The sequence below is a fragment of the Vigna unguiculata genome, chromosome 8 (genome assembly GCF_037176805.1).
Source record: "Vigna unguiculata cultivar grain cowpea cultivar isolate G323 ecotype 2 chromosome 8, ASM3717680v1, whole genome shotgun sequence".
NCBI classification, from domain to species: domain Eukaryota; kingdom Viridiplantae; phylum Streptophyta; class Magnoliopsida; order Fabales; family Fabaceae; genus Vigna; species Vigna unguiculata.
Window position 1 is genome coordinate 37861446 of NC_140799.1, and position 25209 is coordinate 37886654.

The window sequence follows — 25209 nt, forward strand, 5'->3', positions numbered from 1 at the left end:
GAATTCATGATATATAGCAATAATAGATATTTTTTCATAAATCTTTAACGACACGACATTTAACAATTTTATACGGAAAAACTCAAAATTCAATTCAAATCAAACGACTAAAGTTAATTTAATTTACATTTCTATATTAAACTAAAACTAAATTAAATCAAACCAACATTTTTTTATGTATACGAGATTTTTTAATAAAAAAACCGCAGCTAGTTAATGTTGGAGTCTAGGTAAATGTGGTTATAACTAGTAACCAAAAAAAATCCATTTATAAATAAAATTAAATAATTTTATGTTGGAATATTTGTGTGTGTGTGTAAGTAGAAATATATCTATAATAATTTTTAATATTTTAGTATTATTAACAATGTATTTGCTATAAATTTTTATTAGAATATATTATTTGTGGTTAAAACAATTCCAAGAACACACATCATAGCTCTATTTGACGTGTCTAGATGGCCATCAAAAAAAATTATTGAGATATTTGAACATTTGTAATTTATGGTCTGCTATGTTTCAAACAAATTTACATAGGACAACCTTATACTTAGATCTTTTTAATATTTTATTTGTCATTTCTTTCTTTTTGTGCATTGTTTCTTCTTTTGAAGGTTTTATTTCCTCTTTTCTTATATGTACATTTACATTTATTTTCATAATTAGTAAAAAAAATTGTTTAGTCATAAAAGACTAAATTGTTCAATATTTTTAATCACTCATATGGTCTAAGTTGTCTTCTTATATGTGAGAAGCCTCAGAAGTTCCTTTTCACAAAACCATTTTCTTCTCAATAAACTTAGTTCTCTTCAAAAAATTTTCTTTCTCTTTCAAAATTTTGAATCAGCTTTTACCTTTTTGAGGAATCAACACTACTTGGCGAATAATCTTATCAAAACCATCAGTCAAACCCTCTAAATGGTGAGTTCGAAAATTCTACCCATTCTATAAGAGCAATTTATTTTCCCTTGTATGTAAGTTCTTATTCAGTTTCATGTCGTCTCTTTCATTGTTAATGAATCCCTCTGTTTGTGATCCTGAAATTTTGCCTTGTTCATTGATCGAACCTTTAATCTTGTAAATCCAATGATTATTTTTTTTAGGTAAGAAAAACTATTTTCATTCTTTTAACATCTAATGTTTTGTTTTTGGAAATATAATTGATGGTATGATTGTTGTGATTGAAGGTTGCAGCATAATTGAAAATTTCTTAAGAGAAGTATAAGTTTAATGCATAATATCAGTAGTGGTGATATTTTCTTTGGATTAGAGAAAGTTAAGAATTTGTGAGAGGAAGAGATTTTTGGGTCTTTACTGTGAAGTTCCCAAATGGGATGAAACTACCAGTTTGAATGTGTTGAGTCATGGTTAATGCTATTACATTATGAATCTGGTATGAAAGTAGAGATGGAAGAGTTAGATGAGTAGAAACTTTATTAATTGAATGTGATTTTTTTATTGCATGACTAAGTGATTTATTTGGCTTAAGTTGTTTGAGTGTCTATGATACACTAAGGGGATTATACTTATGATTTTATTATCATATGAAAGATGAAGCATTAAGAGAGTAGAAGCATAGAAAAATATAAATATGAAGATATGAGAAATTTAATTACTAAGGAATATGAAGTTTATTGAGGTATCTATTGTTTAGAAATTTATGAATTTATTTTAGCATTGTTTGATTTGGGTTACATAGTTAGAATATGTGATTTTTAAATTTTGTTTGATTGATGAGTTAATTAGGAACATGATACACATTTTACCTTTTCTGGTAATCGATTACAGATGTGAGCTTTGCGAGAAATTTTTGGTATTTTAAATTCATACCTCAATTTGAGATGATAATTGGATTGAGTCATTGATGTATGGTTGTGATATAGTAGTTTGAATTAGTTATTTTTATGAGAAAATACTAATCTAGGATAAGTCAAAATGTATCGAAAGAGATTTGTTATATGAGATTATCCTAACTCTCCTAGTATCTAACTCTATCTAACTCGAAGATAATTAGGTGGTGAAAACCGATGAAGGCTTCACTTGATAAACAATATTATATGAAAGATGATTATACAAGTTAGTGAGATTAACAAGATCATGATTAGATGAGATACATGAGTTCCATTTAATACAAGTTGTGGAAAGGAATGAGATGTTGGTAGTTATGACAGGTGCAGAATTTCACGCGTCCATTCAATACATTAATTGGATCGGTACATTTCCGATTATTATTATTACAAGAGTATTATAATTATTGAATACTTAATGTATATTTTTAGAAGAAATTTGAGTTATTGCAATCTCAACCATTAAATTTATTTTAATTTTTAGGTCTTAAAATAATTTAGTATATTAAATAAATATACAAAATTTATCATTACAATACACTGAATGAAACATTCATTCATTTTACTCTTGTTACCCAATATTAAATATAATAATTATATATAAAAGTTAAGATAAATTATTAATTTGCGAACAAACAGACAGCTCTTTCAAGACAAATATTTTAAGACGTTACAAGTAATTGACCAATAAGAAAAGGGTCCACACTGCCATTCTGCGCATTCCCGTCCAAGTTCATTCCTTTGATGCTGTCCACATTCACCACGTTTCTCACCCATCCGGCGATAAACGACGTCGAATCCTCACACTTCTGCATTTACAACCTTACCCTTCTATCTTCTATCCTTTAACCTCCATGCCAATTCATCAATGGCATTATCGTAATCTCGCAACCTTAATAATTGGAAAGTAACTATAAATCCAACTATCATGTACATTAGTCACTACACTTATCATCGCTGATGTCGCCGGTGGCCGGAGCTCGTGTCCCTCTCCTCCCTGACTCTAAGGGTGGTGTTCCTCCGGCAACGGTTTCCGGTGCTGTTTTCAATGTCGCTAACAGCATAATCGGCGCTGGCATAATGTCTCTTCCGGCAACCTTGAAGGTTCTGGGAGTGATTCCGGCCTTGGTGCTGATTCTAGTGATTGCGTTTCTGGCAGAAATTTCTGTAGAGTTCCTGATGAGGTTCACGCGTGCTGGCGAAACGACAACGTATGCTGGTGTTATGAGAGAGTCATTTGGACCGGTGGGAGCTATAGCAGCTCAGATCGCTGTTGTACTTACTAATATGGGGTGTTTAATTATGTACCTTATTATTGCTGGTAAGCAAATATTTAACTTTCTTTTAAATTTGTTAATAATAGACAAAGTAAAGTTCATATAATTTTCTCCTAGTCTATGCATGAACAAGATTTACTTTACAGATTAACTTGTATATTATTTTTTAACTTTTCTACAAAAAGTGCTTCTGAAAAGTTACTTTTGTAGATATTTTATAAATTTTATTTCTTGCATGAACAAATTTTATTGTGCAAAGAAAGTCACTAAGAAGTCGTTAAGAAAATCCTGTAGAAAAACTTTGTTCAAAGATCAATTATGATAACTTGGGTTACTTGGATTAGTTATGAACTTGTAGTAATTATTTGAAGTGTTATTTGATGGAATGAACAGCGGATGTGTTTTCTGGTAATAATCGCCAAGGGGAAGTACACTTAGGTGTTTTGCAACAATGGTTTGGAGTTCAATGGTGGAATTCAAGGGAATTTGCTTTGTTAGTTATCTTGCTCTTGATTTTGCTTCCATTGGTCTTGTACCGTCGTGTAGGTAAGTTCTCATCACATATCTCTTTGATTCACGGTTCAAAATTGTATTATGATATTTTGATTAGAACAAAATTTAGATGCTATTTTATTATTAGATTTGAAGTTTCATCACTTTAATTTTGATTAGAAAATAAAGTAGAAGTTTTGTTTCTTTTGTTATTGATATAGGATAAGATGTGCATGGGTGTGCAGAGTCAGGCCTAACATTTTATTTTGTAAAAATGCAATTGTGTGTTGGTTGCAGAGTCGTTGAAGTTCAGTTCTGCGATATCGACTTTTCTTGCTGTGGCCTTTGTTGCAACTTGTACTGTGTTGGCCATTATTGCTATTATAGAAGGAAGAACACAGTCTCCTAAATTGATTCCTCGGTTGGACCAACAAACCACTTTCTTTGACCTGTTTACTGCAGTTCCAGTGATAGTCACAGCTTACACATTTCATTTTAATGGTACTTATCAAGTTATCATCAATGGTGGTTTTGTTAACCTTCCTTCTTAAGTAGATTTGATTGCTGATGATTAATTTTAATTGCATTGCAGTGCATCCAATTGGGTTTGAGCTTGCCAATGCATCAGATATGGCAACAGCAGTTCGATTAGCATTACTGCTCTGTGCAGCTATTTACTTTTCCATAGGACTGTTTGGGTATCTCTTGTTTGGGGATTCCACACAATCTGATATTCTAGTAAATTTTGACCAGAATACTGGATCTGCTGTTGGTTCCTTGCTCAATGTTTTAGTTCGATTAAGCTATGGATTTCATGTTATACTCACTTTTCCACTTCTGAACTTCTCCTTGAGAACCAACATAGACGAATTCTTCTTCCCCAAGAAGCCTCTATTAGCCACAGATTCTAAGAGATTTGTGAGTCTCACTATAGTGTTACTAGTCTTGAGCTACCTTGCTGCTGTAGCAGTTCCAGATATTTGGTACATCTTTCAGTTTGTAGGATCAACCTCTACTGTGTGTCTTTCCTTTGTCTTTCCTGGTGCTATTGTTCTAAGGTAATCTACCCTACTCCTTTCTCTTGTAATCTTATTCATTTATCTTCCATTTAAGACTTGCAGTTTCCGAATAAATAAGCAAAACCCCATTCTAATTTGTTTTTCTTTCAAAAAATAACAGGGATTCATACGGTATAGCAACTAAAAGGGACAAAATCATTGCACTGGTTATGGTCATACTAGCTGCAATAACAAGTGTGATTGCAATCTCCACCAACATATACAAACTTTTTCAGTAGAAGCTCATCATTGGTGTTTTCTTCTTTTTCTCTATCTATTCCAATTTATGAAAGTTTTGATCAGTGCAAAGATCCAGAGGGGGAGACAATAGTAGAAACATTTGACAGTCGAAGCACGGGTGTTTATAGTTTTTAGGATGGTGTTGGATCTCAGTATTATTTGTTTGTTGTAAAATTGATCTATCTAGCTATGTAAGATAAGAAGCATATGCATAAGAAATTACATCATTTAAGCTGTGGAACTGAGTTTTTCTTAATTACGTCTGCAGAAGTTTTTACTTTTTACTTCCTAAAACTGAACAATTTAGTCATTTCTAAGATCTTTATCCTCCAAATCCAAAAACCAGTCTCATTGCTTTAAATGAACATAATTTAATGTTGAAAGGTGACAAATTTGGGCCATAATCCCAGTTGCATATACACTTCCTGTTAAAATGTTGGTAGTTGGTGATGTTCATTATTGTGAACAGATCTTAGTCAACGTCACATCCATGGATTTAAAAAACTATTCACTCTCTGTTTTGTTTTTTGTTCATCAATTCTTTAACAATTCGTTTTCTGTCATATTGGTGGTGAAGGCACATCTGGTGGAATAGTCAGAAGACAAATTTATTAAAATAAGCAAGTTCATTGTATATGTGATTGGATCTCTCTCCCCATTGATCTATATGTTATGTTACTTATTTTTTAATATACACATATTTTAAAGATGTGACAAACATTTTAAAAAATGGATACAATGGAATTAATAATTTTGTTCTGCAATTATATGTAATCATTTACAGTGAGTATTACAAGCAAAGCAACAATGAAAGCATAGTCCACCCCTGCATTTATTTTGACTCTAAAGCTTTCTGTCCAATTACTGAAGTTGTTCCTCGGATATACATCAATTACCTGCAAACATGTTGAAGTTTATCTTTTTGGTTGTAGTAAATTTTCCATTTTTAGAGAAAAAAAATCAGGAACTTTGCGCTTAATAATCTAAGTTCAGTCATTTATTTATAATTATTTCATAATTTACTGACTGGGAAAAAATATTTTTTTCTTCTAATGAAAAAGTTAAATGAGAGAGTTTTATGAAAATAGATGCATAAATTAATTTAATTTATAAAAGAAGTTCGAGTCACTTCATTTCTTTAATTTAGTTCTATGAATACTTTTGGAAAGTTTAATTAATTTGAACAATTTTTTTTAATTAAAAGAGTTAAAACAAAAGGGTACTCCTATTACTAACCAACATAAACTATATATGGTCATGATATAATTCAACTCAATACAGAGGTATCTTATTTTTTAGATTCAATATAGACTATACATTTAACTATCTAAAAAAAATTCAAATATCTTTAGTAATATTAAATAAATTTAGTTGAACGATTTTCGATAAAGAATTTTAGAAGATTATTCTGTAAAGAATTTGAAATATTTTATAGTAAAATGTCTTCGCTCATTCAAGGTTGAAATCAATGTTTTCTTTTGGTGGATCTTGTTTATAGTTAGTTTTAGTCGTTATACACAAAGTTAACTTCTTCTTTTTCTTTTTATATATATATAAGACAATATTATTTATTAGCTAACACTAGTAACAAGTTTTTGTAATATCAACCATGTTTTTGGTTGATATCAAAATACAATTTGGTTTAATTAGTCAGATGACATCCACTTTTATTTAGATGTCTCAGTTTGGTATTTGTTTTTAAAAGGTTGTCAATTGAGTCCCAATTTTTGAAAAGATGTATCAATTAGATCATTTTTAGCAAAAAATTATTAAGACGGTTAACGATGTTGATATTTAAAATGACTTACAGAATTAAGTATTGATATTTATATTAAGATTTAGTGGTAAAAGTCATGAATTAAGTTAACGAATTTAGTAATTTTTGTTTGAAAAGGACCTGATTAAGACACTTTTTCAAAAGTTGAGACTAAATTAACACATTTTAAAAAATAGATACCAAACTAACACATCTGAACAAAAGTGGATATCATCCGACCGATTAAACTTACAAATTTTTTTTTTTTCATTAACATTTTGAAAGCACGTACTTACCTCTGCAATGACGGTGTCTCCTTTGTAAACTTTGCAGGAATTTTCGATGTGGCTCCCAACAAGTTGAAAACTGCTGATAGCTTCGTTGATATTGGTGGCCATGAACACATCAAGCCGTGGCTTCATGTCAAGAGGGTGCGATCGTTGAACCCCAAATATCAGATCCTTCTCCTCCGAGCTTCTTCCTTTGTGAACCATCCACCGATGCCTCAGCGATTTCAGATTAATCTGCAATATCTCATCAGTATCAGACACTACGTTCTTCTACAATATTCATGCATGAAAAAGAGAAAGGTTTACCTTCTCACGCATTGTAAGTATGGGGGAACCAGCAGCATCACGCATGATTCTCTTCTTCCGAACGTCTAGGCTTGAGCCATCAACTTGGAACAAGAGATTACCGTTAACGTCTAATGCTTTGTATCTTTGCTTTAAGAACACTCCGCAGTATTTCTTTCTCACAGTTATTTCTGTTGGGGAAGTTACGCAGAAGCTATCGTCCACAACACTCATCTTCGACAACCCTTCTGCGACTTCCAATGCCGATTCAGAACCACTGGCCTCCATAAGAGCTTATAGAAACAAGCTTTTGCTTAGGTTTTGTTGGTTTATAGGGCAGAAACCAAACGCTCTTTATAAGTGGTTCTCTTCTCTCATGTTTGGTGTTCTTGAATTATCAGAATTAAACTCGGTAGAAAAGTGAGGTAAGGAATCACTTTTTATTAGTTACTTAATTAATTTTGTTAGCACGAGCTTGTTGTCTATTATTACCAATCAGAAATTCAAAGTGACTTTTCGTATATTTCATAGTCAGCTATGAGACTGAAGATAGATCACGACTCTGATAGCCTCATTTTTTGACGGTTCTCTCTTCTGTAATCTCTCACTCGTTCTAATTTGACAGATGATTTTTTCGTAAACTTAGAAATAATTCAGAGATAAATTAATATGTATACCAGTTCTTACATTTAACTTTTTTCAAACAGTTAAGTTTTGAATTTGTGATTATAGCTTTAGCTTATGTAGAAAAACTTATTTCATTATTATTTTTTTTCTTGTTTTCTAAATGAATATTTTGAAATCTTGATTCAAAAAGGTTGGCTGAAAACTTTTGTAGAATTTCTGTCTCAAAGTTCAGACTGAAGAAATACTAAAACAGTTGACCCCCTGAACCTTTTAGAGACAATGTATGAAAACATTTAGAAGAACCAAGTCAACATAGCCGAAAACATGTAATTCAGATTTTACAAGTAATCGAATCAATGTCATAAACAGGGATTTGTTCTGAGTCTTCAACATGTATTTAACTAAGAATATACAATCACCTTTAATGTAAGTTATTTGCAATGATAAAAATATACTTTAAACCTAAATAATTATACAAAATGATGATCTTTTAATCTTTTCAAGATAGTGTCAAAGATGGATGCTCTCAGGGTAGACTAAATCAACTTTAAAGCAACACAAAATAAATAAAAATAAAAATAAAGCAGCATAAGAGAATCCTCTGTAGCCTTCTTAAATAGTCTTTGACCTTATTTCATGTGAATCAGCAGAAGTACTAATGTCACGTTCTTTGTTTACTCTGAAACTTCTATATATTGGTTTCATTGCCATTCATTTCTCCACCTTATATGTACAATGGAGGAGAGTTTAAACATTTTACACTACACTGAATAAATTCTTCAGTGACATAATGTTGTAAATAGTGACTTCGAATTAGCATAACACTCAAAACATTGCTTAAAATCGAGGCTAACCATGATACAAAACATTGCATTCATAATGTCCCACAAAACATACAAGGTTATGGAAGGAAAATTGTAAGTTGACTCTGTTTAAAAAAATACATCATCACAATGAAGAAAGTACGAACCTTGAAGTATGAAAATATGGTAGTAATTGTGTTTCTGAAGAAGGCAGTATGCAGTATTTGATCCACATTTCTCCAAAAAGAAATTATAAAGCCATAAGCCAAATCTGTATGATAAAGTAACATTTCTCCATATCGTATCTTAGTTTTTTGTGAACATCTATACCTAAGTATTTATTTGGGCTAACAGCTGTTATCAAATAACATTAAACTTCAACAAAGATAAAACGAAATATAAAATGCAAAATTTCTGAAGTGTACCTTTTACCACTTCTTGTTGTCCCCATCTGCATGATAGTATCAGAAAATGCTGCATTTAACAGCCCTTTTCCCAAACACAAATGTAAACCAATATTTTGGATCAAAAAACATAACGTCGGTAATGGTTTGGATTCAATCACGGCCAAATCATCCCGACAAAGATCGTTAGGGACAAGAGAAGTTAATAAAGAAAAATTTAGGTAATGGTTTGGATTATTAGGGAAGCAGAGGTTGCATGTCCAACAAGTGGTTCCTTACCATTCTTGATAATATCAAGAACATCCTGGAAACCAAACAATGTATTCATCTAAACATTCCATTTGTCTCAATTCTTGCTATCAAGAACAACAAATTTCTAGGAATGTGCTCGTTGAGAGCCGTCATGATGATGGCAAACTACACCATGAGAAAAAAAACTCTCTTCTTTTGTCTAAGTACCAAGATCTTCTTGTTCTGGATATCAATTTGTTAGGGAGACAGAGATTACGGGTTCTGGATAACCCTTACTACTAAGAAAAAAGCTATAGTTAACCATGACAACGTTTTCTACTTTAGCATAGCAACCCAAGTTCACGAGTTTAATTCTTAATTGACAATTATTTAGGAGAACCGTGTCGCAGGTTGCACATTATCTTATAGTATAGTATAAATCAGATGGACCGAATCACAATAAAAAATTACGATTTCTAGTAGAACAATTGTTAAAACAATTGTTGAAAGAGATAGTCACAAGGAATTGTGACAGTTGAACTAGACAGTCTTAAGTAGAAAGGTTATGAGCTACACCTTTTGGTCTAATATAGTAATGGATCCAGCATAGGATGAAAAGAGAAAAAGGGAAAAAGTAACTAACCTCAGTGGTCCAAACGAAATATGATTGCAGCTGAGGATACTATTCAAACATGTGCAACTCCTACTCCTACTGCATCATCCTTTCTGCAACAATGTACAACTCACTGACCTTATGACCACCCTGATTTGCCTCTTTCGTATTGGAGACGAGGCTAGAGTTTCTAGAGCCCTTGTTCGCATCGGAACACTTTTTCGCTGTGCTTTTCAATGCTTAACTTCACCTAGCCATGTCAAATTACATAATAGGTTCAATCACAGCACCATTGTAGGCAAGGGTATCAACAAGAAGAAAGAAGGTAAAGTTGTTGAAAAATTTAAGGTTATAGAGCATTTTTCTATACCAGAAAACCAAGCAGGAATACCAGAAATGACGTTCCTTTTGCTTTCTTCACCATTCTCCCACCTGCAATCACCATGGTTCAGTGTGCAACTGTCTCTCCAATTCAAACACAACGGTTTTCAGTAACAGCGGTAGTACTGTACGAGGTTACGTTGTGCAGCAGGAATACCATATTGTCGTGCTCCACTTACATGGGCCTCGGAACAAGCCCAGCATAAAATTATTATTGGGCCTTCCACAGAACATGTCGAGTTAATTAATTAAAACTAAAAGAACTAACTTTAATTTTACATTCATATTATCCTCAAAAGACCAAATCAATCATATACTAAAATCATATAGGTTAAAGTGTATTTTTTAAATATCCTTGCGTGACCCACCAGATATTATTGATACTACAATATACTGTATAGCATATAGTATAGCATATAGTGTATAGTGTATACTGTAGTATAGCATATAGTGTATAGTGTATACTGTATACTGTATAGTATGTAGCATACAGTATAGCACATAGTATAGGTAGTGAATCTGGTGAGGGTCACAGTGAGAGCTGACACTCTCCCTAGAGTGGTGGTTTTCAAATTTGGAGTGACGTCGTTTTCAATATATTTTTACCATGAAATGAAGCTTGTTCCTCCTGAGTGCATGAATCTGCTGGCAAATCACAGGTAGATAAATGTGAAACGGCATAGTTTTGAAACTAAGAAATTCACAGAAAGAGTTTGAAATTGTTCCGATTAGAACATTATTATTCGTCTGAGGGATTGTCTAATTTGAAGTGTCAATTCCATTAAGATTTTATTTTTAAAAGACGTCTCAAATGATAAAGAAAATCGTCTTAAATCTCGATCTCTGATCAATTTGAAACTATTGGACGAGGCAGAAGAAAAATAAAAGTAAAAATAATGAAGGTGGTGGTGAGATATGTCTCCCTTAGAAAAGACCTGATGATAACATAAGCATGCACAAGTAGTGTTTCTGGATCTCTGCCATTTTTGAGCCTTTTCATTGTTTCTTCTGATGGCTTTTGCAGCCTTCTCAACAACAACCTGTGAACACTCTATGCCTCGCTTCATCATTCATGTCTTTTCCTCTGTTTTATTCTTAACTCTCTTTTTTTTATTACACCATTTTTCTTTGCGATTCAGATCACATTCTTTCTACGTCCCCACATCTCAGACCTAACATATCTCTTGTTAAAACAAAATAATAGTAAAATATGTTTTTAGTTTACAATTGAAAAAAAAAAATTGAAATTCGTGTTCATTCTAAACTTTTATATGTTTTAGTTTTCAAATTTTAAAAATAATAGATATGATTTTTTTAATTCAATAATGTTAATTTTTCTTTTCTATGTATTAAACTATATTTTAAATTGATATTTAAAGTGAAACTTGTCAAATGGTACAAACAATTTAAACACTATCTTAATATATAAAAAAAATCACACAATTAATATAGAAGATCTATACAAACAACGTCTGATCTTCTCAAAATTATTATTTACATACATATGTTATATTGTGAATTGAAGTTTTAAAATTTATACTTATACCAAATCTACATTCAAAAAAATCAACATGAATTCAATTTGACCGTATAGATCTTAATTTTAATTTTGAGTTTGATTAACTTCATGTTAATTTAATTTGAATAAAATAAATGTTAAAATTGAGATTATTAAATGGTGGTATGAATTAACACAACTAAACTTATTTCACTTAATAGTAGAATTAAATCATGAAAATTTAAAAAAATCACTTCTTTGCAAACACGTTTAATTTTCATTTCTAATATTATTTTAATTGGCAAAACCAAGTCTATTAGAAAATCATTTATGAATATGCATGCATAATTTTATAAGCAAAAAATGGTATAAAAACTTCCAAAGCATATGTTATAATCCATATGTGTGAGTGGTGAGTGGGGTTCAGTGGACAGAGTAGTTTTCCTATATAATTGAAATGAATAATGTTTTCCAACTCATTCCAATTCAAGTCCGTGAACTTATTCCAACCTATTTTCATGCCTTTATTGTTTTTTATGTCAAATTTATAATTAATACTTAACTTCAACTCATTTATCTAATTTAACCTCAATCGATCTATGATTAAACAAAGGATTTTAAAGGACAATCTTTTAAAAGGTGTTTTTTTCCCTATGTTATTGGAGAAGCGACCAATTTAATTATACATCCAAAAGTCAATGCTAAACAAGGAAAAAGGTTTTGCCACTAATGATTCACAAACAAAATTCTCATAAAAGATTATAACATATTTTTTATTCTCAAACTTTGAAAAAAAAGAAAAAAGAATTATACATGTTTTCTTAATCTAATGAGTGGGAAAAGATAAAATGGTATAATGTGGATAATGAAAAAGATTTGATCTAATTGCAGAAAACACAGTCACAACAGCAACATATAGGATATGTAGGGTTTGTCTTGCTACCTATATAAACCATATGCTTACAAACTCTACAATGATCCTTTTTATTCTTCTTCCAAATCAAAACCCTATTTTTCACATTATTTGGAATGGGGAGAAAATTAAAATACAAACACAATAATAGAGATGTGAAAACAGATCTCCCAACAATTCAATAGTTTTCGAACACATTATTATAAGACTAGTCAACTAAATTAAATTAGATAATGTTTTCTTCTGTCCCTTTGTTTATCAGTTTATATGAATTTAAGTTAAGTCGACTACTAGGTTTTTGATTCAATGAATAAATGAATTATAATTTTGAGTGTTTTAATTTTTTTTACTTTATTTTAGCCTCTCTAAAAAATTAAAATTATAACCTTTTAAGAAATAAATAACTTTTATTTCAAAAATGTATGTTTATATATATATATATATATATATATATATATATATGATAAAAAAAATAATGCTTTATATTTAACTTTACTATGGGAATAAATTTCATTCAGTAAAGACAACTTTTTTTTATCATGTTACTTGAACGACAAAAAAATTCACATGTGGATATCGACGATCAACACCGTATGAATAATTCTAATGGATCATAGATAATAAGTATGAATATTTAAATATCCACTTATTGATAAAATGAATACCGAATCATAGTATTTCTTTTAAATTAAAGTAATCAAGATAAAAGTATGAATGTATGAATGAAAGAAATATTAATCGTTTCACTTTATATATTTTTATTTATTTTTATTTAGACTTATAAAATTGAAATTATTTTATGAAAGATTAAGTTTTGAAAATTTGTATTTTGAAATAACTTATTTAAATTTTCTTTTTAAAAAAATCAAGTTTATTTATATTAATATTTTATTGAATAATTCTATTTGAATTATGGTTAAAAATTAAAATTGTTTATCCAAGTTTATATTTTTAAGTAATTTTATTTAAAATTTTAGAAAAACATATAAAAATATTTGCGAATATTAATTAATGTATGTAGATATAAAAATATAATATAGGTATTTTTCAGAATGTCCAACAAGTAACAAAACAAATAACACGATTTTTTTTTTAATAAACAAAACAACGGGCAGATACTACCTTATATACTTGATTTATTTTCTTCTCTAGTTTTTAATACTATTTGTAACTAACCATTGATAATTTTCGAAATTTAAATAATGAATTTCTATAGATTACAAAGACAAACATAAAATATTTAACTTTTCTTTTAATGTAGGTTTGTTCATCTTTTATGGTACATATTATTTACAAAGAGTAAAAAGGTATGGAAAGTACTTCAGACTGAACTCAAGGTCCAATCCATCTAATGGATAACCTATGCTAAATAAAAACAAACGTTAAATTCAGGACGATACTATTTAGTAGATAGATTCTTAAAATATACACTTTTGTCTGCAATAAGACTAATTATTATATACCGGAACATAATAATCACGGTCATATTTTGATTACAAAAATTTAATCTTCAGCTTCTAATGTTTAAAACTAAAAATATAATTTAAAAATATTAAAAAGTGAATTTTAAATCTTGATATCAAATTAAATGAATTTTAAATCTAACTCAATCTTACACCATATATACTTATATATTTGTAAAATGAGATTTTTCACTTTGTATCATCTTATCGATATGAAATTTCTAACCTCAATTGTAACTAATATATTCTATTGAATTATAGACTAAAAATATAGAAAGATTATAACATGCTCAAATGATAGATCACTGAATTTATAAAAAAGTTGACACCAAAACCAAAATCATTGTGATTACCCAAAACTGTAAACACTGTATATACATTTTACCCTAATGTTTGTAGATATATATATGCGTATATATACAATGAAATGTTTGGTCTTTTTGTTTATATTATCTTGATAGATTCTTGCATTGTGGCCAATGCTACATGATTCTCTTGCCTGTTCATGAACAACAAAAGCACTTGTCACTCAACTTTATACTTTTAATAAATTTTGTTTCCATTGTCACACATTGGCATGTGAAAGTGCAACTCACGTGAGTTTTGCTATCTCGCAAGTAACAAGATTCAGACCACACTAATGTACGATATTACAAAACCATCACAATATATAGTTTTTCATATATATATATATATATATATATATATATATATATATATATATATAACAAAATTAAACTCATAAACATTTACAAATAATGCGCTTTTTAGATATAAAAAAGCAGTAATAAAGATAAATAACAGTTTTTATTTTTTATTTTTTATCTTTCTGTATATATATGCAGCAGTTAGATAAAATGGAGGTTCTGTGAAATGTGTGAATCTGCTAAGGGTTTCACTTTCATATATAGAGACAAACATTAGAGATTGATTTAAAAATAATTTGGAATGTCACGAGAAACTTTTCTGAAACGAGCAAAAGAATTCTCTGCATAATTGGACCCTAAAAAATGTTTCTGTTTCTGGTTTCATTCTGCTCTCATTTGGTCACGTGATATTATTATACTAATGGACACAAAAACGCGTACAGGTCAGCAATACATATATATAATATTATTAATATTAATATTCACTCATCATCATATCATTTACTAAATTAAAATCATTTCTGAAAATAATGGCCTCTGAGATTAAGCAGCATGATATAGTAATAATCATCCACCATATTATATATATACCTACACATGCATCACTCCAATCATACAAAAAAAGTGTACCGTACATATCATATTCATGGATCATGAAACATGCGTAAGTAAAAACATTCAAATCCAAAACAGAATCTTCTCACTCTCCAACTTTATTGCAACTAACAACTCTTCAACCCTCCAAGGACATTCCAGCTATGAAGGACTTAGGTTTCACTGTTAACAACACTAATTTATCAACTAAGACCTATCATCACCTATAATCAACACACTTTTTTTTTTTCCTTTCATTCTTGAAAATACTCACTAAGATTCCATGACTCATTCATCATTCTAAGGTATCATTTTGTTTTAAGTGACATCAATTGTTCCGTGTCAAAAGTCAAATGGAATGTATCACAATCGAATCGTGACGTTTAGACTGTTATACTTTTAAATAAAAGAAGTTATACTTCGACTATTAACTATAGTTTTTGACCTGATAATAAACGCTCCTAACACATCTTTGATTCATGATATTTTTGGTTGAAATGATCCAATGCAGAACTTTGTGTATGAATATTGCTCTATTTTGATTTATATATTCTGCTTATTTAAACTATATGATGATAAAGATTCACTTTTTTCGTATGTCTGAATTGATATTCTGTTCAGTCTGCAACATAAAGAAAGAAAAAGTTTTGATTAAAAATGTTTTTATTCCAAACCGTCTTTCAATATTAGAACTTTAATGAAGAATCTGAAAACCTGCATAAAATAAAAGATATTTTTGAAACGATAATATTAAAATCAGCTAGATGAGAAATATTTTTTTTCTATATAAGATAAAAAGATTGGTGGGATAAAGTTAATTATATATCCGAGGCCACTGTTTATGAAGACAAAAGAGTTGGCTGTATAATTTTGTATTTTGTGGCACATATTTACAATACATTTAAATCAAATAGATGATAATGACCTAGCTAGTGTTGATCCCAGGCCCAACCAAGTCTTGTTCTTTTATTGTCAAATTTTCAATGATGTGCCAGTCAGTACATATTTACCTTTGTTTTTAACTTCAACTTTAATGCTTGGAATTGACTACCATAACCTTTTCTTGCCATATGTTTTTATGAGGCTCATATATTTTGCTCTATCAACTCCTTCGGTTAATCTATAAACATAATGCATTTTATTTTTTCATTATGCATACTAAATATTATTCATCATAAAGACTTTCATTGACTATAACTTTTGTTCTAAACAACTAGAATTCATTATACACAATATATATAATGTAAAAAATACAATATCATTAATGTATTAGTAATTATAAGAGATTTATACTTTTCGCTTTCATCAATTAGTTATTTTAATCAAACCATTAAATATAATAAATTATTTACTAAAATAATTATATTAAAAATAAATAAGTGATGAATTAAAATCATTACCTCTACTCATTATAAATTCCTTAAAATCATAAATTTTCCATTTTGAGATGAAATAATTGATTATTTGGGTCTCTTCCCTTCTGGGAAATTTAGACACTCGATGGGTAGGGAAAGTAATTAGACATCACAAATTCACACAGAGATTTTTTCTTTATTTGACTCTGGAAAAAAAAAAAAAAAAACCTTTATGCTAATGACAATTACAGTACAAATGGAACTAAGTAGATTTTCATGACATCAAAAAGAACGAACTACCTTCATTTAAAATGTTAAAGTTGAGGTTTATCATAAACATATATTGTTAGCAGATGAAAATGTTATTAGATTAAGAGGTGAATCTGCATTAAAGAAAGAGTAATGTGATTAAAAAAAAGGATTAATAAAAGAGGAAGTGGAAGGAGTATGGTCCATAGAAGGGTGGAAGATGTGGTGGAGGAAGAGTATAGCTGAGCACTAATGGAATCTAAAAGAGTGTAGGAGAGTTCAGAGGAAGAAATGCTTTTATGGAAGGCAAGAGACAAGGTAGGAGCAGGATATGTGTATGGAGGATATTGTTTTGTTGTGATGATTAATGGGCACGCATGTGAATACAGGTGGGTACGTGATTTGTCCTTCTGGAATCGTGACAATACTGCAATGCACAACCTCCAAATAACACACACATATATATATATATATATATATATTCTATATACAAAATAGATTAATTATATCAGATTCTAATTACAATTATGCAGTTAAATGTGTTTACATGATTCGTATATATGTCTACTGTTGCAGATATGTTTTGTTTTTATTATCAGAACAAAACCTTTGATCTTGGAATTGGGAAAACTGTAAACAGTTATCAACTTCTGGTGTAAAGAAAAATTACGACACTATTTTTCGTTTTTTTTTCTTGGATGTCTCTTGCCTTTCTTATGTGAGACTAATCCCATAAGAATCGATTCTGAATTTTCTTCTTCTAGCAATGTCTTTCTGTCTGCTTGAATTATTGTCAAATAACAGCTTGACTTAGCACAATCAGAGCAAAGTAGCATGTGACTGACAAAAAAATTATATAATTTTCATAAATACATTTCATATTGTTAATTAGATTATTACTAGATCTGAGGGTCATCAATTTATGTAAAAGTTAACTACAACATCTTTTGCAAACTTAAACTAGTGTGTTAATTATTTTTATTATTAGAAAAACAAAATAAAATATATACTTGCAAGGGGGAAACCTAAAATTATTCACATTCTAGTTGTTCTGATAATATGACAAAGGGCAAAGGGACCAATTTCACAACAAATGCACCTATTTTGGAAATAATTTAAGACAATTAATAAACACAAATATCCAATAAAGATTCTCAATCACATATATTAATGTCAACCGCTAAAAGTAATTTCATTATGTGTAATCAGTTCTTTAAATCAAATTGACCAGAGATCCTGCAAATTTTCTTCAATCTCTTGGTTATTAAATCCACTACTATAACTTAAACCATGCATGAAAACTATTCAATTCCAATCAACTTGTTATTCAAAGTATTCTTCATTCTCTTCAACTTGTGAAATAAAGCTTGAACTGGTATATATATAACGGCTATTTTACTTAATTAACTGGACTGTCATAATTACTTCTGCACAGACTTTGTAAGTTGGCTAGTTAAACGGTTGACGTGATATGTTAACAAAATAAAGAACTTAGACGAAGTAAAAAAAAAAAAAAAGAAGAAGAATAAATATAATAATATTATAATGTGGTGAGCGTTTCTGTGTTGGACAAGCTAATAATTGCAACTAGGAAAAAGTGGATGCAGTAATTTCAGTATCCGTGATATGGATATCAGAGTTTGAGTTACATTGAGAAATCCATATATCATCATGTGAACATCCATCCATGTCAAGTTTTATGTACAGATTTGGATACATATGGAAACGAGACAAGAGATAATTATGCATGAAAACTGATGCCATGACATGATTAATAATGAACACGCTAATTATCTGTTTATTGGAACTGCATGGTACCTGCAGAACAGTATATATATGTATATATACATGTTATAGTCGTAAGATGTAGGAAAGAAAAGCGTTTTAATTTGAGTTTGAAGCGGGAATGAGAAAATGAAAATGAAAATGAAATGAACTTAGGTGTTTGTGTGATATATGATAAGAAGAGTATGATGGCACGTGTGGAGAGAGAGGGGAGAAAGAAGACAAAAGTTTGATTGGAGGTGTGAGAAAGGATGGAGAGTGGAGGAGAGGCTAAAAAGCCCCCGTGAGGAGTGTTTGGAGCCATTCCAAAATCACAACTAAACATCCTTTTGTTGCTTCTCCTTCACTTCTTTCGATGGCCTATTTTCACTATCACGAGTTCATGATTCCCCTTCTCCCATTTTCTTCCAAACACATTTTCCATTTTCCCTCTGTACCCTTCTTCTCTCTTCATACCCTTTAAAATCATTTCACTAATCTTAATCTTTGATGAGGCAATTAATACACATTTGAAACTTCTTTCAGAACATGACAGAATTGAAAACTATTCTTTTTGACGTTTTATTACAAAACATAACTGATTGAATGATCAAGAACAACTGTTTTAGATGTGTATTAATTGTATTAATGAAAGCTTGTAATCTTCTGCCTGCCACATCGTTAATACTTTCAAAATTGAAGAACGGAAAGAGTCCAAAATATGAGAGAAGGGGTAGTTTTGTAAGTTCAAGAAAAGATAAAATGTATAGTATTTGTTTATGAATAAACTGAGTCAGTCATGTGGGGAGAAAACACATGAGATCATATGGATTTGAGAGCTCATCCCTTCTTTTAAATCACCACAGAACTCTGCAGAGGTGATACCAAAAGAAAAGAAGCAGAGTGAAAAAACCAGAAGGATCAAAAGAAAAGAGAGCGCCAAAAAATGGTTTCCAAAGAGCAAAAGAGAGCAGCACTGCATGAGCAGCTGCAACATCTTCGATCTCTTACTAACTCTCATGCTGTAATTCCCTGCATTATCTTCTCTCTTTTCTTCCTTTTCTTTCGATTTCTCTGTCAATATTCTCAAAAAAACCACCAATTCCCTAAAAGAATGTTCAGTTACACAGTAGTATTGTTTTAAACTTATGAACTTCCCTCTGCTCTTCTTCTTCCCAAATTTATTTCATTTTTGTTAAAGGAAAACATGTCTTCTTTGTGTTATTTCTCTTATTAATCAAATCTTACAAAGCTACAATTAATTTCCTTTGACCAAATCCATATTCATTCTTTCTGTATCTTCCATTATCTTTCTGTGTTGTTCTTATTTTTTCATATCTGGGTGGAAAAAATAATTGAGATGATTATTAATTACCATCTATAATATTGAGAACAGTGATTGATAGCTTTCTTAATTTAATACTATTTATCTTGTAAACTAGTTCATATTTATGGTTGTTTCTGTCAATTATATACAGCATATAATAATGGTGATATATGCATTACAGCTAAACGAAAGTTCGATCATCATCGATGCATCAAAGTATATTGAAAAGCTAAAGCAAAAGGTAGAAAGACTGAATCAAGAGATAGCTTCTGCAGAAACTTCAACTGCACACGACCCATTGCCTATGGTATTTTCCTAAGTTAACAGCATCCTTTATATTCGACAATTTTAATATAATGTTTTATAAACTCCTTGTTTCTTTGCCTAAAAAAAAACATTGATTGGAGTGACATTTAGTGAATTGATTTGTGCAGGTTACAGTAGAAACCTTGGAAAAGGGATTTCTTATAAATGTTTACTCAGCAAAAGGGTGTTCAGGTCTGCTTGTTTCCATATTGGAGGTCTTTGAAGAGATGAGACTCACTGTGCTGGAAGCTAGGGTTTCGTGTACAGACACTTTTCGATTTCAAGCTGTTGGAGAAGTAAGACATACACATACATAGCAAAGAACTACTGTTAAAATTCCTCATTTGCTTTTAACATGCATATCATTTATCTCTCTATTCCTTCTGTTATCAATACTTTTGGATGTCACATGCCTTGTCCTTTTATAAGAAGTTCCTCATTGGGGCAATTCAGTAAAAGGACGTGGTGTTATATCTTAACCTAAGTTAATTCTCTATCACCTTCGTTACAATTTTCTTCTATATCTTTTCATGAATGATGGTAAAATATTAAAGTAACTTTTGCAGAATGAAGAAGAAAGAGACGCCATTGATGCACATACTGTCAAAGAAGCTGTAGGACAAGCCATAAAGAACTGGCACAAAGGTGGCGATGAAGAGTAAATCAGTAATTTGCATTTTTCACTTTTTTTTGTTTTTCGTTTTCTTTCATGGTGGCTATAGATGGCAATTTGTCCCTTATGGAATTGTTTTAGCTTCCAAATTTTAATGAGAATATATGTGAGCATGTCTAAGATATATATGAAGATGATGAAAAAGAGTAGTTGATGATTGATGAAGTTTGTGGATATGGAATCAGCATGAGTAAGGTTAATTTTCATAAAATTATATGAATTTTTTTCGTTTGAGTGGTAGAATGGAATGAGTATAAATTGCCTTGAGATACGTAAAACTTGATAGCAGAACCCTAAAGGACTAAAGGTTAGTACATAGAGTTAAGAAAGATGTGACCTACTGAGACAGGAAATAGTGAAACTTGACACGTGTTACGATGGAATAGACGTATGATATATGAATGTTTTCAAACTAAGATTTTAGGATGTAATTAATCATGAATTGAAGTCAGATAACTTTACAGTTGCTTAGGTGTTGGATCTTTTTTCAGCTAAGAACATTCTTTGCATGTAAGCAATTGAACATGGAACATGTTAATTTGGAACTAAGTTGTATATTGGACCTTTATTCCTTTCAAAATAGACACATATATTCTACTACACTGTGCTTGTGGGACATAAGATATATACATATAATATAATATATATATATATATATATATATAGAGAGAGAGAGAGAGAGAGAGAGAGAGAGAGTATTTTTATAAAAGTATGTTGTATGTTTTTATGTATCAAAATAAATATAAAAAATAGACATTGATTATGATTCTGACAAAGAAAAATTATGAGAGAGAAAGCAGTGACACTGGCTAAAACTAGTTATTTGTTCTATATTAGTATGTATTTTCAACTAATATTCAGATAGATCTTTCTAAGAGATGAAAGATATTTTTCATCTACCAACAAACTCTTTCTTAAAAAGGATATTTTTAATGTATTGAAGTAATGAAAGACAATATAAAATAAGATTTTGCAATGATTAAATAAAAGCATATATGGCTTCCTTGTATAGGCTAAAAGGGAAAATCAAATATAAAAACCTATCAATGTGGGACTAAATTTTCAGGAAATTTATTCTATTATAATACTAAATGTGTAATTAATAGGTAGCACATAAATAAAATTAATTTTTGCTGTTGCATTGTTACTTGAACCTTTGGGAGGGAGCCTATTATTGTTAAGGATAGGTGAGTTCGAAAGAAACTCTAAAGAAATATGCTACATTTTTCAATAATAATAATATTATACATATATATATATATATATACATATATATATATATATATATATATATATATATATATATATATGTATGTATTAATTTACATAACATATAATAATTAATAAATAATAAGGTTTTTAAAAAAAATAAAAATTAATAACTGAATTATATTTTCAATAAATAACTTTTAAAACTTTTGCATTTTCTCCATACATTATAATTACCCTTTTTTTATGCATAGAATACTATATATTTCTTTATATATGCATACAAGGATCAAACATTGTAATAAAAATCAGTGAATTTTTTAATATGATATACCCTTGTTAAGTAAAAGGTGGTTATTTTAAAATTATGATTTTTCACCTTTGAAAATACTTTCACTACAAGAAAATGTCTTATTAGTCACCAATTTTAGTGACTAAAAGTTATTAGTCATTATAGTGACCAATTTAGATACCTTTTTACAAAATTAAAATTTATTTTGGTTACTAAAATAGTCACTAATATAAATAAAAAATTACAATTGATCACTAAATTTGTCACTAATTAATTAGAGACCAATTTAGTAACTAAGTTATTTTGGTAGCCAAAACTTAGGTAACTAAATTTTAGTGACCAGTTTTCTTTGGTAGCCAAAACTATGTAGCTAATTTTAAAAACCAATTTAGTGACCATTATAATTTTTTATTCATAATAGTAACTATTTTAGCAACCAATAATTTTTTTACTTTGTAAACTTGTATCTAAATTAGTAATTATAATAACTAACAACTTTTAGTCACTAAAATTAATTACTAATAAAGCATTTTCTTGTAGTGTTTGTTGTCATGAATACTACACTTCTATTTTGTTTAATTCCACTCATACCTTCTTAATTTGTATCATCATTGAATATTTAATAAATGGGCGTGAGATTGTAGTAACCTAACAAATATTCTCAAGTTTGAATTTTGAATATGTAAAGCGTCTAATAATCTCACTTAATTGGATTAAAATTTTATTTAATCATAAATATTTATTGATTATATTCAGTTATAATTATATATATATATATATATATATATATATATATATATATGGGGAGTACAAGATACTATATATTTAGGTATAAATATTTATAAATATAATTTCTTAATTTCTTAAAATTAACTTGAATAAAATATTTTGAAATGATTGTAATTGTATTTTGGATTAAATATGTTTTTCTTCCCTTAACTTTTAATGAAAATTAGAATTGGTCATTCTTTGAATCTTTGATCCAATTTAGTCTCTAAGCTTTAAAAATGCATGACCTTTTAACCAAATTTAGCAAAATCAAATTTTTTGTTTAAGTTGATCATTATAACTTTTTAGTTGTTTACATCTCGTTTGACATGTATCTGTTTTAATATTATAATGGAACATGTTTGAAATATTACATAAACTTAACAAAATTTAATTTAAAATTAAATTCATGCATTCCTAAACTTGAGGCACTAAATTGGGTCAAAATTTTAAACCAATTCTAATTTTCATCAAAATTTAAGGAAAAAAAACATATTTAATTATTGTATTTTAATTGTTTTATATTATTATTTTATAGTTTTGTTTCGGATACGATGAATAGGTATTTATTTAAAAATATTTATATCGTGTGAGATAATTATATAGATATAATTCTTAAAGTTGAAAATCATTTTAAAAAATATAGTTAAATACATCACACGTGTAACATATCTTGTTAATTTTCTCTCTATATTATAATATATGACTTTTCTAGGAGAAGATAAATTGGAAACTTTAAGAGTTGATTAAAAAATTTACTAACACAATTAGATGAATAGTTAACATGAAAGTTTGAAACTTTACTGACTATATGCAACAATATTTATTGTATTGTTGCACTTTAATAAATTAAAGAAAAGGTATTAGTGATGTCTGAAATTTATGTTATTTACATTATTTAATCGTTATTTAGCTCAGTAACTTAAAAAAAGATTAAATAAATTTGTTATTAAAATCCATACTGTTATTTAATTACTATATTTTCGACTAACTGTGTTAAATTATTAGTTACTAGAATGAGGGATGACAAATCATTTCGATTTTGATGATAAATATTAGTATTAATCAGAATGACAAATATATATCTGTGTCATTCATGTTTTTATTTTAAATTATTATAAATACTTATAGTTTATTAAGTATTTAGGAAAAAAAATATTACTTTTTATAGTGAGTTTTATTTTATTTAAATAACTATTGTTTTTCTATAAATTTTTGTCTTTCTTCTCATTTATTTGACTTATTCAACACCTTATTATTCTAAGATACTTTTCTTTTCGTCACGATCTTAATTACATATTTATCACATTTATACAATTTTTTTCAAATAATATTTTATATTTTAAGATGCATAAATATTGATTTCTTGAATCACATCATTTTTAAGAAAATCATTTCTAATTATCATAAATTTTCAAATATATGTAATTGTTTATTCTTTTCTTTAATTATTTTATTAAATTTATATAATTATTATTTGATACTATGTTTTAATATTTATATCATCATAATATATTTTTATAAATTTTTCATCTTGATATTCAATTTGTAATAATATCATGTAGTTTTGTGATTTTTTTTTATAAAAAATTAATTAATTAATATTTGAACATTATAGAAGTATGATGTCATGTGATGAGAATTATAGAAAATTCCACACTAAAAAATTATGAGAAGACATTGAGTGTTGATAACCAGTACTCTAAAACATTGTTTAAGATATAATTAATTAATATTGAATTTTATAAAAATTCATAATTAACTATAATATTAAATGAATTTTAACTATAATAATTATTAATGTAATTTTATTTTATTTAGAGAATTAAATTGTCCATAAATACTAT

The 25209-nt window shown here is 28.8% G+C and overlaps 3 protein-coding genes across 3 annotated transcripts; 2 read left to right on the forward strand and 1 right to left on the reverse strand.

Annotated features, from left to right (window-relative positions):
- Positions 1-2784: 2784 nt before the first annotated feature.
- LOC114195434 (amino acid transporter AVT6C-like) lies at positions 2785-5155 on the forward strand. Its single transcript, XM_028085909.2, has 5 exons — positions 2785-3168; positions 3518-3670; positions 3914-4117; positions 4209-4674; positions 4796-5155. The coding sequence occupies exons 1-5, from the start codon at positions 2808-2810 to the stop codon at positions 4911-4913; spliced, it is 1302 nt and encodes a 433-aa protein (XP_027941710.1). The 5' UTR covers positions 2785-2807; the 3' UTR covers positions 4914-5155.
- Positions 5156-5647: 492 nt separating this feature from the next.
- On the reverse strand, positions 5648-10442 carry LOC114195435 (protein LURP-one-related 10-like). Its single transcript, XM_028085910.2, has 4 exons — positions 10294-10442; positions 7267-10173; positions 6967-7194; positions 5648-5810 (listed from the first exon to the last, which is right to left on the reverse strand). The coding sequence occupies exons 2-4, from the start codon at positions 7531-7533 to the stop codon at positions 5679-5681; spliced, it is 627 nt and encodes a 208-aa protein (XP_027941711.1). The 5' UTR covers positions 7534-10173; positions 10294-10442; the 3' UTR covers positions 5648-5678.
- Positions 10443-19595: 9153 nt separating this feature from the next.
- Positions 19596-21274, forward strand: LOC114195373 (uncharacterized). The gene is made up of 4 exons (XM_028085812.2): positions 19596-19811; positions 20296-20421; positions 20549-20716; positions 20987-21274. Exons 1-4 carry the CDS (start codon positions 19734-19736, stop codon positions 21080-21082), a joined length of 468 nt encoding a protein of 155 aa, XP_027941613.1. The 5' UTR covers positions 19596-19733; the 3' UTR covers positions 21083-21274.
- The last annotated feature ends 3935 nt before the right edge of the window (positions 21275-25209 follow it).

Coding starts and splice junctions, on each gene's coding strand:
- LOC114195434 (XM_028085909.2), top strand. CDS start 2,808: ATGTCGCCGGTGGCCGGAGCTCGTGTCCCTCTCCTCCCTGACTCTAAG. Junction 4,118..4,208: donor TTACACATTTCATTTTAATG/GTACTTATCAAG, acceptor ATTGCATTGCAG/TGCATCCAATTGGGTTTGAG. Junction 4,675..4,795: donor CCTGGTGCTATTGTTCTAAG/GTAATCTACCCT, acceptor AAAAAATAACAG/GGATTCATACGGTATAGCAA.
- LOC114195435 (XM_028085910.2), bottom strand. CDS start 7,533: ATGGAGGCCAGTGGTTCTGAATCGGCATTGGAAGTCGCAGAAGGGTTG. Junction 7,195..7,266: donor TACTTACAATGCGTGAGAAG/GTAAACCTTTCT, acceptor GAGATATTGCAG/ATTAATCTGAAATCGCTGAG. Junction 5,811..6,966: donor GAGACACCGTCATTGCAGAG/GTAAGTACGTGC, acceptor ACATGTTTGCAG/GTAATTGATGTATATCCGAG.
- LOC114195373 (XM_028085812.2), top strand. CDS start 19,734: ATGGTTTCCAAAGAGCAAAAGAGAGCAGCACTGCATGAGCAGCTGCAA. Junction 19,812..20,295: donor CTCTTACTAACTCTCATGCT/GTAATTCCCTGC, acceptor TATGCATTACAG/CTAAACGAAAGTTCGATCAT. Junction 20,422..20,548: donor CACACGACCCATTGCCTATG/GTATTTTCCTAA, acceptor TGATTTGTGCAG/GTTACAGTAGAAACCTTGGA.